Consider the following 13945-nt stretch of genomic DNA (forward strand, 5'->3'; position numbering starts at 1 on the left):
GGCGCCCGGGACTGAAGCGGCCGGGACTCGGGCGACCCTGGCGGCCAGTGTTCTGACCTCGCAGCCCGGGGCAGGGAGTGGGGGCCCCACCCGTCCAGGGGCACAGGGGGCGAGGGCAGGACAGCAGGCCTCCCGGAGGCCCCGGCGCCCCTCCCTGAGGGTCCTCTGCGCCCCGCCCCCCGCACCTGTGCGGCGGCTCCGCTCCGCTTCCCCCATCCCCACCCACGTGGAGGAGGAGGAAGAGGGGGCGGGGCTGGGCGGCTCCCGGCCTACCGGGGCTTCCTTTCCGCTCACACCTCTGCGGGAGCCGCCGGGGAAGGCGAGCAGGCGGCTGGCGCTCCGGGCATGGGGACCCCGCGGGGGCCCTGGCCGCTGGTCTGGGCCGTGCTGCAGCTGGGCTGGTGGCCAGGATGGCTCCTAGGTACTGGTCGGGGCTGGGGATGTGGGGTTAGCGCTGGGGATGTGGGGTCAGGGCTGGGGGCTTGGAGTCTGGGTTGGGGGGTATAGGGACAGGGCTAGGGGGTATGGGGCCAGGGCTGGGGGATATGAGGTCAGGGCTGAGGGGTCCGGGGCCAGGGCTGGGGATATGGGGTCAGGGCTGAGGGCTTGGAGTAAGGGTTGGATGGTACAGGGCCAGGGCTGAGGGGTACGGGGCCAGGGTTTGGGGCTTGGGGTCAGAGCTAAGGGGTACGGGGTCAGGGTTGGGGGCTCGGGGTCAGGGGAGACCTATGTACCTGGTACCCAGGGAGGAAGCTGTGTGGGGCCGGGCCCTGAGGCCCAGCATGGCCCCTTGGCCGCTCACTGTGTGGCTCTGGGCCCGTGAAGTGCCGTCTCTGGACTCCAGCTTCTTGCCTCCTGCCCTCACCTGATGGTGAGCCTGGCCGTGGCCTGTGGGCAGGCGGGAATGTCCCAGCTGTTCCTCTGGGTGGCGGGGACAGGCTTGCTCCCCGTAGGATGGCAGGGTCCAGCCCGCATGCCTCACATTTTCCCAGGGATGGGACCAGCCTCCCAGGGGACTGACGGGCTGCTCCTCGGGCTGGAGGGCCAAGAGACGTTTCCAGTGATACCAGCAGGGGAACCATTGGCGTCAAGTCTGTTCGCCTGTCCCCACCCCACTTGCTGGGGTCTGGGGCTGCTCAACGAGAGTCGTGGGTGTATGTGCAGGGTGCTGAGGGTGGGTTCCCGCAGGGGGTGCGGCCCCCAGCCCCCCTGCCCGGGGCTCTACCCTGGTCCAAGTCCGTGCCCAGGTAGAGGGGCCCGCTGCACGCTTGGGTGCACCGGCGAAGGTGCATCCCTGGGAAGCTCTTTCCTCTGGACCTGGCTGGGCCGGGAGGTGACGGGCCCAGGAAGGAGCACGACCAGGTCCCCGCTGGGGCTGCCCATCCTGGAGTCGTGGTACTACACTCGGGCCCGCTTGGCAGCGGTGGGTGCACCAGCCCCCCTGCATTTCCTCCCAGCCCAGCTGAGGTCCACAGTCCAAGGGCCTGTACCCAAAGGTGCCCCATGGGGGAGCCTGGCGGGGAGCCCGGACACAGAGGCAGAAGGGGAATGTCACCCCCGGAGAGGGAGCCGAGGCATGGAGGGGCCCGGACTCACCCCCGGTGGCCCACGACCCACTGGGGCCCCTTCCCAAAGCGGGGGAAGATTAGAACGAGATTGTCCAGGTGCTCTCCAGAGTCAGCAGAACCCACTGGTGTCTCAGCGTGCCTCAGTTTCCCCACCTCAGCCCTGAGCCCTCTACATTGCCTACTCGGTTCCCCCGGGTGCAACCCTTGATTCTGCCCCTTTCCTTTCCCTTCCTAGTGTATTCAGTACTTACTATTCCGGTCACCCTCGGGGACGTCCCCCCCCACACACACCTGTTTTTCTTGCATTTTATGAAATGTCCCCAACCTGGTCGTTGGCCGCCCCCTATGCTGGGCACAAGCGTGAGGAAGCGGGCAGGCTCGGACACAGTCAAATGAGCGCATGGGGCTGAGGCCTCCGGCAAGTCCCCTAACCTCAGCGAGCAGCCGGGGTCCGGGCGGCGGCCGGGGACACGGGGACACTCCTGCCCGCCTCGCACTGGGAATTAGATCAGATCAATTACAAAAACGGTCCGCACGGCCTATGGTATGTCTTTTGAAACCAGATTTGTTTTGTTTTAGTCATTTCTTTAACTTATAGTCTTTTTTTTTAAGATTTTATTTATTTATTCATGAAAGACACAGAGAGAGAGGCAGAGACACAGGCAGAGAGAGAAGCAGGCTCCATGCAGGGAATTCGACGTAGGACTCGATCCCGGGTCTCCAGGATCACGCCCTGGGCCAAAGGCAAGTGCCAAACCGCTGAGCCACCCGGGCTGCCCCATATTTAACTTGTAGTCTTGAAAAATGTCTGAAACATACGGGAAAGTCACAGTGACCACCCTTTACCCAGAGTCCCCGGTTGACGGTATTGGCACATTTGCTTTGTCTGGGGCTCCCGAGCCCCGGGGGGCTCCAGCACAGAGGATCGCCGTCTGGCAGTTGTGGAGGTGGGAGGTCGGAGACCAGGTGAGCACGGGGCTGGCTCCGTCTGAGGCCGGGAGGAGGGTCCCGGGCAGGCTCTCCCCACGTCAACCCTTGGGCTTCTTAGCTTGTGGATGGGTCACCCCATCTCTGCTCCAGAGTCGGTCTGCTCCTGCGTCTGTATCTGAAAGTCCCCTTCTTGTAAGGACACCAGTCATGTGGGATTAAGGACCCCTGGGCTCCAGCTTATCTTGAGTAATTTCATCTGCAATGACCGAATTTCCTTTTTTTTTTTTTTTTAAGTAGGCTCCTCACGCAGTGTGGGCCTCAAACTCATGACCCTGCCATGCAGAGTCACAAGCTCTCCCAGCTGAGTCAGGCCATATAGGGCAGTGCTGGGGATGGGGGCACCAGCACGTGGCCTGGGGAACACGGTCCTGCTTGCCGCCCTTGCTCAGAGGTCAGGCTCCTCTGCGGACCCTCCGGTGGCTCCCAGGACGGTAACTTTGACCCAGTCCCTTCATCCAGATGCTCCTGCACCCCGTCCGGTCCAGGCGCCCTTCCTGATGGGAGCCCAGGGGATGTCACTGCCTCAGCGTCTCCAGGCACAGGGGTACCCCAACTCTACTGTCACCAGGCCTGGCACTCTGGAGTTTTTTTCTTCTTTTTCTTTTTAAGATTTTATTTATTTATTCATGAGAGACACCGAGAGAGAGGCAGAGACACAGGTGGAGGGAGAAGCAGGCTCCCTGCAGGGACCCAGACGTGGGACTCGATCCTGGGACCCCGAGGTCACGACCTGGGCCAAAGGCAGATGCTCAACTGCTGAGCCACCCAGGCGTCCCTGGGTATTTTTCTTCTTTAAATCAAATCTCAATTTTACTTTAGATACAGAAAGCTCAGAATCAGGAATGTCTTCGTGGAGTCCAATTAGCAGCCCTGTATTCGTTTAGGGAACATCGTGAGACGACTCACAGTTTCTTTGTCTTGCCGGATGACCCCACCCCCCGTAAGTCCAGTGGGCACATGGTCCCCACACAGTCACACAGTCTTTTCTCTTATAACGAGAACTTGGGACGCACTCTCCTTGGCCGCCTGCAGATAGGGGATAGCGCAGGATCCACTACAGTCGCCCTGCTGGGCGTCACGGCCCCGTGACTTACCCGTTTCATAACTGGAGGCTTGTGCCTCTGAACCCATCCTGCGTCTGCCGACACCCGCTCCCCACCTCCGGCCACGGATCCGTTCCCTGATATCCAACTTATAACTTAGAGTTTTTGTTCTTTTCTGGTTCTTGGTTTCTGCCTCCGCAGGTTCATGAGATCACAAGGTGTTTGACTTATCTGTTAGCATGGCGGCCTCCGGACCCACCCGTGTCATCCTAAATGGCAAGGTGTCATGTCATCCCCTTTAGGGCTGAGTGACGTCCCCCTGTGTGTGCCCGCGTGTGGACGGAGCGAGGGCTGCTTGCGGATCTTGGCTCGGGCGGCGAGGGCCGCGGTGAACACGGGGGCACAGATGCTGTTTCTGTTCTTTTTGGATTCACGCACAGAAGTGGACTTGCCGGGCTGTGGGGCAGCTGTGTTTCCGGCCCCTCGAGGCCCCTGCGTGGTGCGGCCTGGGGTGGCCACACCTGCTGGCGCTCCCACCAGCGGCACGCCGGCCCCTCGCCAATCTTGCCGTTTCCTGTCTGTGCTTCCAGCCAATCTGACAGGTGTGAGGCGGCGTCTGGTTGTGGTTTTGAGCTGCGTTTCCCGACGATGAGTGACGTGGGCCATCTGGACGTCGCCTTTGGAGAAATGTGGTCCAGGTCCCTGCCCAGTATGGTTTGGGGGTTTTGCTGCCGAGTTTCGGGAGAGTCCACGCCCGGAGACTCAGCCTTCATCAGATAAGCGGCTTACGTACGCCCCCCCCTCTGTAGGCTGCGTTTCCATCGTGCTGACGGCGCTCTGCTGAGCAGGAGCTTCCGAGCTTGGTGCGGTTGCATTTGCCTGTTTCCATGCTGGGGGCCGCCAGGCGTGCGCGCACGTGCCTACGGGGCTGTGACCTTTGGGGGCGGTTACAGACCCGGAGCAAGGAGGTGAGGGCACCGTGCCCACCTCCCGATGAGCAAGAGACTTGTGGGGTGTCGGATCCCGACGGTGCGGCGGGTGACACTTTTGGCCCCACAGACGGGATTTGCCCGGACCGGGTGCCGGCTGGTGGACGTGGCACGTGTGGTGTCCGTGGGAGCCAGGCTCCCGCCGCCCTCCACCCACCCCCCAAACCAGAAAGAAGCCCTGGGGGCCCCTTGCCGACGTTTCATTATCAAGTACAAGGTGTTAGGTGCCCTTTACATTCGAGCGTTTGGGCCCCAGCAACGTGAGACCCGGCGCACGGAGGGCGCCGCTGTCCCTGCCGCTGCTCTCAGAAGCCGGCTCCCCCGCAGCGCTTCTCTGGGAGGCAGTGGGGTGACGTGAGGCACGCAGCATCCAGGCCGCTCCAGGAGCAGAGCCCAGGGCCCAGCTGGGGAGGGGTCGGGCCCGGGCTCCGGCCCCCCATCCCCTGGACAGGTACCCAGCCCCGGCCCTCGACAGCCCCGCACCCCATGATGGCAGGGAGCAGGCCGTGCAGCAGCTGCGGGGTGAAGGGCAGGCTGCATGCCAGTCAGGGGTGCGAGCCATGGGTGCGAGCCAGGCTGCCCTGCGCTGCGAGGGGGGGCGGGGGGCAGGAGGCTCCGAGGAGATGCAAGTGGGGCCGGGAGTCCACAGGGCACCAGCAGGGCCAGGAGGCCGCCGTGGGGGCCAAGGCAGAGATGTGGGGCCGGGTGACAGGGCTCCAAGCAGCGCCAGGAGGCCTCCTCGCCAACCTCAGAGGCCTGAGGGCCAGCAAGCAGGTGACCCAGGGGTCGCCAAGTCAGGCTGGAGCGGGGCAGTTGAGGGCCTGAACCAAAGCCACTCCGGAGCCCTGGGGAGGCCTGCGGGGCGGTGGGGGGACTCCATGCCCCACGTGGACCCCCGGGGGCCAGCTCTCGGGCGCCCTAGTCCCAGGAGGGCAGGGGTCTGTCCACAGGCCTCGGTGGCGGGGGTGTGGGCCTGGGGGTGGTGCCTTGGAGGGGGCCCCTGGTGGGCGTCTGTGATAGGCCAGAGGCAGGCACTTCAGGTGGGGGTGCAGGGGGAGGGCGGCCTGGGCATCCAGATCTGTGCCCTCCTTGCACTGTTACTCACGTGACACTTCCTATGGCCACCATGTGCGCTTCTTGCATAAACATATGAAGATGTGGGTTAGAACCGCGAGGAATCCTGCTGGGGCGGGCTGCGCCATCACAGACGCCAAAGAGGCCCCCCTGGGCCCCCCACTGTGTCATCCCTGGGACAGCAAGGGCCAGGGCTACACCAGCCACCCCCCAGCCCGGGCCTGTACCCCTCCTGCCCCTCCTGGCCAGGGGCACGCGGCCTCTGCAGAGCTGCGGAGATGCAGGGACGGCTGCCACCCTCCCCGCACGTGGCCACCCTGTCCACCAGGGTCAGCTGCACAAGGGGGGCGCCCATGTCCAGTTACTGGATGGGCTTGTCGAGGCAGGGCCTCAGCTACAGGGCTGGGCATGTGACTGCCCTGTTCCTCCATCGGTGGCCAAGAGAGGCACTGGGAGGGAGGCCACAGGGGGTCCAGGCTGGCCAGGTTGGCTGGGACGTAGGCCTTGGCGGGGAGTGGTGGACACTGCCCTGGGCGGTCCCCAAGCAGGGCCGTAGACACCTAAGGATGCAGGGGGCGCTTGCGGCCCACCCTGGCCCCCCCACCTGCCCAGTGGGGATGTGTGGGAGGAGTTTGGGTCACCTGGGCCCTGGCGCTGGCCCCAGCCCCATCCCCATCTTCCGGAGCCAGAGTCAGTGGGCGAGCAGAACGTTGTGTCCACAGAGGCAGAGGGACCCTAGCTGAGGGCCGGTGTCCCCACGTATGAGGATCCCCGCCCAGCACGCGTGGCCGTGGGAGTTGGAGGCTTGCATGGCCAGAAAGAGCCCAGGGACACGGCTCGGGCAGGTGGACACACAGCCCCGTCACTGCACTGGCTTCTCTGGTCATCACGGTGTCTGGGGAGCTGCGGGGTGTGGGACATGTGGGTGGGCCAGGAAACAACCTCATGGGGCAGCGTCTCAAGTCTGGGGTCTCCATCCTCAATGAGGGGGCCCATGCCTGGAGCAGGTGTGGCAGGGGCCCAGGAGAGCGGCAGGGGCAGGCCCTCAGGGAGGGGGCTGGGAGCCCTGAGGGTGTCCCCGGGCCAGGCCCTAGCAGGTGACAGGTCCTGGCGAGGGTGGGCCACAGCCCTGGGGCGGCCTCCATTTCTGTCCACGTGGGGGCGATGGCCCAGCTGGCCTGTGAGCTCGGGGCTCAGTCGGCTGAGGGCACAGAGGGCCCTGCCCTGACCCGGCCCAGCCTGAGCTTGTCCTGAGAGAGGCCCAAGGCTGCTCCCTGAGCTTTTGTGGGAGGCCCCCCCGCCCAGCACCCAGGTGCCCACCCCCTCCATGCTCACGGGCCAGGCCCCCGATGAGCCCAGGATTGGGGAGCTAGGAACCTGGTGGCTGGGCCTGCCGGGATTCGCATCCTGGAGACAACACAAAGAGGGGGACGGCCCTAACCACTGTTGGGGTGGACTTCGGAGTGAAACGGGGGGCCTGGGGGTCAGAGCTGGAATACAGCCCAGACCTCAGTTCTCAGGGCAAAGGATGGAGTCCCGCGGTGGAGTGGCCTGCTGAGAAGTGAGCGCCTCGTCCCCGGGGGTGTGCAAGAGAGGTTGCCAGGCTCTGAGGCGGGGTCCCGACGGGGGCTGGGGTGCGGGGCGCAGGGGAGGAGGGTGAGGGCCAGCGTCCCCACGGCCCTGTCTCACCGGCTGCCGGCTCTTTCCCCTGTCAGACTCCCCCGACAGGCCCTGGAGCCCGCTCACCTTCTCCCCGGCGCAGCTCACGGTGCAGGAGGGAGAGAACGCCACGTTCACCTGCAGCCTGGCCGACATCCCCGACAGCTTCGTGCTCAACTGGTACCGCCTGAGCCCCCGCAACCAGACGGACAAGCTGGCCGCCTTCCAGGAGGACCGCATCGAGCCGGGCCGGGACAGGCGCTTCCGTGTCACGCGGCTGCCCAACGGGCGGGACTTCCACATGAGCATCGTCGCCGCGCGCCTCAACGACAGCGGCATCTACCTGTGCGGGGCCATCTACCTGCCCCCCAACACACAGATCAACGAGAGTCCCCGCGCAGAGCTCTCCGTGACGGGTGCGGCCCCGCTCCAGCTCTGTCCACCCCCAGCCCGCGGTGGCTGGTGCCCAACTGTCGTGGTGGGCGGCACCCAACCCCCTGGTCCTGCTGGGAAGGTGCAGCCTGCGGGAGGGTGTCAGGGGCAGGCGCCTCTCAGGATAGGGCTGAGCAGGGGTGCGGCCTGGGCGAGGCCGCTGAGTGCAGGACAGGACAGGCCCCTCAGGACTTGGGGGCTGTGTCCCCCCGAGACCCCTCCCCGTGTCCCCCCATGTCCTCCTAAGGCCCCTCCCCAAGTCCCCTCCCTGTGTCTCCCCCATGGCCCCCCAATGTTCCCTCCCTGAGTCCCTGTGTCCCCCTGTGTCCCTCCCATGTCCCATCCCTCTGTCCCCCCCAGGTGCACCCCCATGGTTCCCCCATGTCCCCTCTTTGAGTACCCATGTCCCCCCATGTCCCCCCATGTCTCACCTGTCCCCTCCCCATGTCCCCCCCAGATGCACCCCCATGGCCCTCCATGGCCCCTCCCTGAGTCCCCATGTCCCCCCGTATCCCCCCCATGTCCCACCTGTCCTCTCCCCATGTCCCATCCCCCTGGCCCTCCCAGGTGCACCCCTATGGTCCCCCCATGTCCCCTTCCTCAGTCCCCATGTCCCTCCATGTCTCACCTGTCCTCTCCCCATGTCCCCTCCCTCTGTCCCCCCTAGGTGCACACCCGTGGTCCCCTCATGTCCCCTCTCTGAATACCCATGTGCCCCCCCATGTCCCCCCCCATGTCTCCCCCGTCCCCTCCACATGTCTCCCCCAGGTGCACCCCCATGGTCCCCCCCATTCTCCTCCCTGAGACTCTATCCCCCTCCCCCTCCAGAGAGAACCCTGGAGCCCCCCACACAGAGCCCCAGCCCCCCACCCAGACTCAGCGGCCAGTTGCAGGGGCTGGTCATCGGCGTCACGAGCATACTGGTGGGTGTCCTGCTACTGCTGCTGCTGACCTGGGTCCTGGCCGCTGTCTTCCCCAGGGCCACCCGAGGTGAGGCCCCAAACCAACGGTGGTCTGTCACCGGCAAAGCCCGAGGCCCCACCCCAGCCTCAGTCCACCTCCCTGTCCTCCCCGTCCTCCCCGCCCTCCTCGTCCTCCCCGTCTGGTCTCCCCACACACACCCACGTCTTCCACCGTGAGGGCCCCTCAGGGCAGGGCTGGGGCTGGAGCCGTCCTCGCAGGTTCGGGGGCCCCTGCCCGGCACCTGCTCTGAGGCGGGTCTGAGGGCAGAGGTTGTGGCCCAGGCCCCGCAGAAAGGCAGACGCTGCCCCCACAGGCTGAGCCCAAACCTCAGGCCGCAGCTCAGCCCACAGGACACTGTGAGGCAGCTTCTGGCAGCCACGGGGCTCTGTCGGGACAACCACAGCCCCCAGGGTGACCCTATCACACACACCCCGACCGTCCTCCATCCCTCTGACAACGGGGCCGCCAGGGGCCAGGAGAAGCAGCCCTGAGGGGCCAGGCAGTCAGGGGACATGGGGCCGGAGAATGGGAAGCCCCACGGGATTCTGGCCCAGCCCCCCACTGCTGGCCCCGGACCCCCCACAAGCGCGCCAGGACCCGCGGGCTTCACTGCTCCAGGGACTTTCCCCCTTCAGATTTTTTTGAGGCTGTGCCAGCCGCAGGTGGCGGGTCCCGGGCACGGCTGCGGGGCATCGGGCAGAGCCGCTTGTTGCCGGTCACTGATGGTGCGCTCGCCGAGCGCTGGGCGGCAGGGGCACGCGGGGTGGCACGGGGATGGCACGGGCGGTGCAGCCAGAGGGGGCACCCGTGGCGGGAGCGCCCGAGCCCAGACCCTTAGGGTCCTTGGGGGGGAGTGGGTTAGCCTGAGCATCAGTGGGCGAGAGGACACTGGGTACCCCGATGGCAGCTGTGGGACCCCGTGGGTGGCGTCACTGCTGGTGCCCTCCTCTGCAGGTGCCTGTGTGTGCGGGAGCGAGGACGAGCCTCTGGTGAGTTGCCGGGCCCCGCGGCGCCCGGGGCACTGGAGGGAGGGGTCGGGAGCGGCGTGCAGCTGAGCCTGCGCACCGGGCGGAGGCCCCGGGAGGGTCCGGGTGCAGGCCCTGCCGCAGCGCGGCCCTGACCCCACCTCCTCTCTAAAGAAGGAGGGCCCCGATGCAGCGCCCGTCTTCACCCTGGACTACGGGGAGCTGGACTTCCAGTGGCGAGAGAAGACGCCGGAGCCCCCCGCGCCCTGTGCCCCGGAACAGACCGAGTATGCCACCATCGTCTTCCCGGGCAGGCCGGCGTCCCCGGGCCACAGGGCCTTGGCCAGCAGCCCGCAGGGAGCCCAGCCTCCGAGCCCCGAGGACAGACCCGGCCCGTGGCCCCTCTGACCGGCCGCCTCTGCTGGCCCATGTCCTGCAGACTGTCCACCAGGAGCCCAGCGGGCACCTCCCCTGGAGCAGCGAGTAGTGGGGGGCCGGGGGGCTGCTCCGGGGCTGAGCCCGTGACCCCCGCTGCCTGTGGCAGCCCTCGTGGCTCTCCTCTCTCGACTCACGACCTGGGGGCAGCGGGTGTCCCTGTCCCTGCCCCTGTCCCTCTCTGGGGCTGTGCCTGGGGAAAGGAGGCTCGCCCAGGACCGCAGGCCCAGCCCCCTGAGCCAGATGGGCCCCCCCGCCCCGATTGCTGCCCCGTGCTCCCACACGTGCATCTCTGGGGGAGGGGTCCAGTGCCGCGGCCCCCTGGCTGCCTGCATGTGGGGACACAGGGACACTGGCCAGAGACCCCGCCGGGGATAGCCTGCTGAGGTCCCCTCTAGCCCAGAAACCCAGCCCAGCTCGGGGGTCCCACCCTGGGGCCGGGGCCCCGGAGCTCCTCCTGTGGGGAGGCCTGGGGAATCGCTCCTGGCAGGGCAGAGGCAGGGCACCCAGGGGCCACCTAGCAGCCCGGACACGGGGTGTGGGGGCGATAGCAAGGAGGGGAACAGGCAAAGCTGGAGTGACCCCGGCTGAGGCCGAGCTGGGGACGCCCAGGAGCACCTGCCCCTGGCGCCCACACATGGTGCTATTTAAAGGGGCCTCGCCAGGCATGACGCAGGTCTGCTGCCCGGGCAGGGAGGCCAGTGGCTACCAGCTGTCAGGGACTCAGGAGCGCACGTCCTGTCTTGGGTTCCAAGAACACTCAGAAGCCCCTCACCGTGTTCTATTATATTATAATTAAATAACGACAAAAGCTCTAAGGAAAGCCTGGTTCTCTCCTGCTCTTGTGACTGTGGGGGGCAGGGAGGAGGTCCTGCCTGAAGGGGAGTAGGAAGAACGTGCCAGGCCTCCCCAGGCCCGGCCCTCACCCTCTGGGCCTCACCCACGCCGTCCCCGAAACATGCAGACCCTCCAAGGCGCCTCCTCCCCATTGCCCCCCACATGCATGGGGTGCCCGCCCCCGTCCCCAGCACCCCCGCACACCTAACAGCCCCTCCCAGAGCAGCAGAGCCCTGGGCCCGGCGGGCTGCACAGGCCGTGGGTGCCAAGGTGGGAATGGTCCCTCCCACATGCGAGGGGGCGTCTGCTCTGGCGAGAGGGGGTCTCAGTTCCCGTCCCCTTGCCCCTTCCCAGGGCGCCTTGTGCAAACCCCAGCACCCCCCAGCCCTCTACGTGCACCCACTGGTGCCCGCCACACTGGGGTCCTGTCCTGGCTGGTGCGGGAGGTAGGATCGCAGGCCCAGGACAAGGCGCGGATGTGCCGCTTTGCTCCAGACGTGCCAGGCCAGGCCTCATGGCAGGGGAACGCCGCCGGGGAGGTTTGCAGGTGGCACAGGCCGGTGTGCCTGGAAAACCCAACAGCCTCCGTGGAGTCACCAGAAAAGGGAGTCGAGCAGCGCATATAACAGTAACACCCAGAAATAAATGGCTTCCATATATCCAGACAGTAGCCAGTCGGAAGAAAAATTGGCAGAGGATCTTCCACCTGCAACAGCAACAGAAGAGCTAAAATGCCCGAGAAATGTGCGAACCCACGGGGAGCTGGGCCTGAGCGCGGAAAACCCTCGACACCATCCAGAGGCCCGTTGTCCCCACGTTCACCTGTAGACATGACACGATCCCAATAAAAACCCACATCTGTGCAACTGAGCAGCTCAGACGGAGAAATCGCAAGCCGGCAGGAGCCAAAGAAACCAAGAAAAGAAAGTGAAAGAGGAGCAGCTTTCTCAGATGAACCACTCGCGATGGAGATGGACGGAGGCACCCGCGTGCCCGAGGACATGGGGACACGTGATGTGGTCAGAAAGGGCGTTCACGGCCACCCATACAGGTACGAGGCCAACTTGGCGCAGTTTCTGGATGTAAAGGGGGTCTGTGGGGTCCGGGGCCGATGGCCGAGATGCCTTGTGGGCAGAATGGGGGTTTTCTCAAAGCCGGGGTGGGGATCCGGGGCACAGAGAGCCGGCCCCGCTGCCCCTGCCCAGGGCTTGTCAGGGGCACGTGCTCCCCTGCCTCGGCGGCTAGCGTCGGCCCCAGCCCTGGGTGGTCTAGTGAGTCGGGGCTCCCTGCAGAAACGATCCCCTCCACCTGCCCAGGCATCTGTCACCAGGCTGTGGGGACATCGCAGGGACGTCTACTGCATCTCCACGTCCTGCTGCCTGTTGCCCACATCACTCTCACTTCTCACGCCGTGGACCCCGCACAGATCCCAGATAGAACTATAAACGGGAAACCCTGCAAGACGCAGAGGGCAGGGGCGAGTTCCTTCACGGAGGAGCAGGAAAACCTTCCTAATGCTGCCTTGAAATCAGCAGCATAAAGAGAAGGTCGAGACAAATTGGAAAACACTTTAATGTGGCAAAAAAAAAAAAAAAAGTGTCAAAGTAAGCTAAGGGAAAGTATTTGTAATGCTACATAAAAGGTCAGGGCTGCGATTATGTAAAGATGTAAAATACGGAAAGGGCAAGGGCACAGGCACAGCGGAAAAGTGAACAGAAGATATGACGAGGCAGTGCTCACCTACACACACAGACACATGCACGTGCACGCGGACTCGTGTGCACACACGGACACCAGCATGTGCACACGCGTGCACGTGGACACGTGTATGCACATGCACACAGACACGTGTACGTGTGCACATCACACGTGCTCATCCACACGTGTATGCACACCATGTACACAAGGACACACACATGTGCACATGCAGCACACACCATACACACATACATGTTTTCCACGTATGTATATACATCCTCTTAAGCAGCAAAAGGATGTTCATTGTTACTCATAAGAAAAATGCAGATTACAACCACCGGAACCATGAGGATGCACCCTAGAGGGGGGTGGGGGGAGTCGGGGAAGTGGGCCCTGCCGGCACGACTGGAGAATTGTGTTGTTTTTTTTTTTGGAAGATTTTATTTATTTATTCACGAGAGACACAGAGAGAGGCAGAGACACAGGCAGAGGGAGAAGCAGCTCCCTGCAGGGAGCCCCATGTGGGACTCAATCCCAGGACCCCGGGGTCACGCCCTGAGCCCATGGCAGACGCTCACCCACTGAGCCCCCCAGGTGCCCGAGAATTGTGCTTTAGCCGGCAGTCAGCTGAGCGTCTGTCCCTTGACCCAGGAATCCACAGGTTGAAGCATCTGCCAGGAGAGGCCCCGGGAGTGGCGGTGGTGGGGAGCAGGAGGGCCTGAACCAGGCTCTGAGTGAAGCGGGGGCTGCAGTGCTGCTCAGTGTGGGGTGCAGGCCCCAAGGAGGGTGGCAGCTCGCTGCCCCTCAAAGGAACCGAGTTCACTTCCTATCAAAAGATAAGGGAGCCCTGGGACATCCGGGGGGCTCAGCAGTTAAACGTCTGCCTTTGGCTCAGGGCGTGATCTCAGGGTCCCGGGATCGAGTCCCACATCAGGCTCCCCGCAGGGAGCTGCTTCTCCGTCTGCCTGTGTCTCTGCCTCTCTCCCTCTGTGTCTTTTATGAATAAATAAATAAAATCTTAAACAAAAAAAAAAAGATAAGGGAGCCCTGTGAGCCTAAAAAAATACCAAAATTACAAGTAAAACTCTAATTGATTAACACATTTTGGGTATGCTTTTTAAAAAACAAGTTCATATTCTAAAAAAAAAAAAGGACAAAAACGTACAAAGCAGAGAGGGCAGGAAGCGGTGGCCTCACCCAGCCACCGGCCGGGCCACCCGCTGGCAGCACGGTGGGTGGCTCAGATAAGAAGTGAGCGCAGGGTGCGCAGTCAGCACTTTGCTGCTCATCTT

General features: G+C 64.2%; 1 protein-coding gene across 1 annotated transcript; it reads left to right on the forward strand.

Annotated features, from left to right (window-relative positions):
* The first annotated feature begins 319 nt into the window (after window positions 1-319).
* On the forward strand, window positions 320-10903 carry PDCD1 (programmed cell death 1). Its single transcript, XM_041767588.1, has 5 exons — window positions 320-421; window positions 7380-7739; window positions 8584-8745; window positions 9673-9707; window positions 9858-10903. The coding sequence occupies exons 1-5, from the start codon at window positions 346-348 to the stop codon at window positions 10089-10091; spliced, it is 867 nt and encodes a 288-aa protein (XP_041623522.1). The 5' UTR covers window positions 320-345; the 3' UTR covers window positions 10092-10903.
* Window positions 10904-13945: the final 3042 nt, after the last annotated feature.

The sequence above is a fragment of the Vulpes lagopus genome, chromosome 8 (genome assembly GCF_018345385.1).
Source record: "Vulpes lagopus strain Blue_001 chromosome 8, ASM1834538v1, whole genome shotgun sequence".
NCBI lineage: Eukaryota > Metazoa > Chordata > Mammalia > Carnivora > Canidae > Vulpes > Vulpes lagopus.

What these genes read in the sequence shown, in the direction of transcription:
- PDCD1 (XM_041767588.1), top strand. Translation starts at nt 346, where the DNA reads ATGGGGACCCCGCGGGGGCCCTGGCCGCTGGTCTGGGCCGTGCTGCAG. An exon ending in GTGGCCAGGATGGCTCCTAG is followed by an intron (nt 422 to 7,379) that starts GTACTGGTCGGG and finishes TTCCCCTGTCAG; the next exon opens with ACTCCCCCGACAGGCCCTGG. An exon ending in CTTCCCCAGGGCCACCCGAG is followed by an intron (nt 8,746 to 9,672) that starts GTGAGGCCCCAA and finishes CCTCCTCTGCAG; the next exon opens with GTGCCTGTGTGTGCGGGAGC.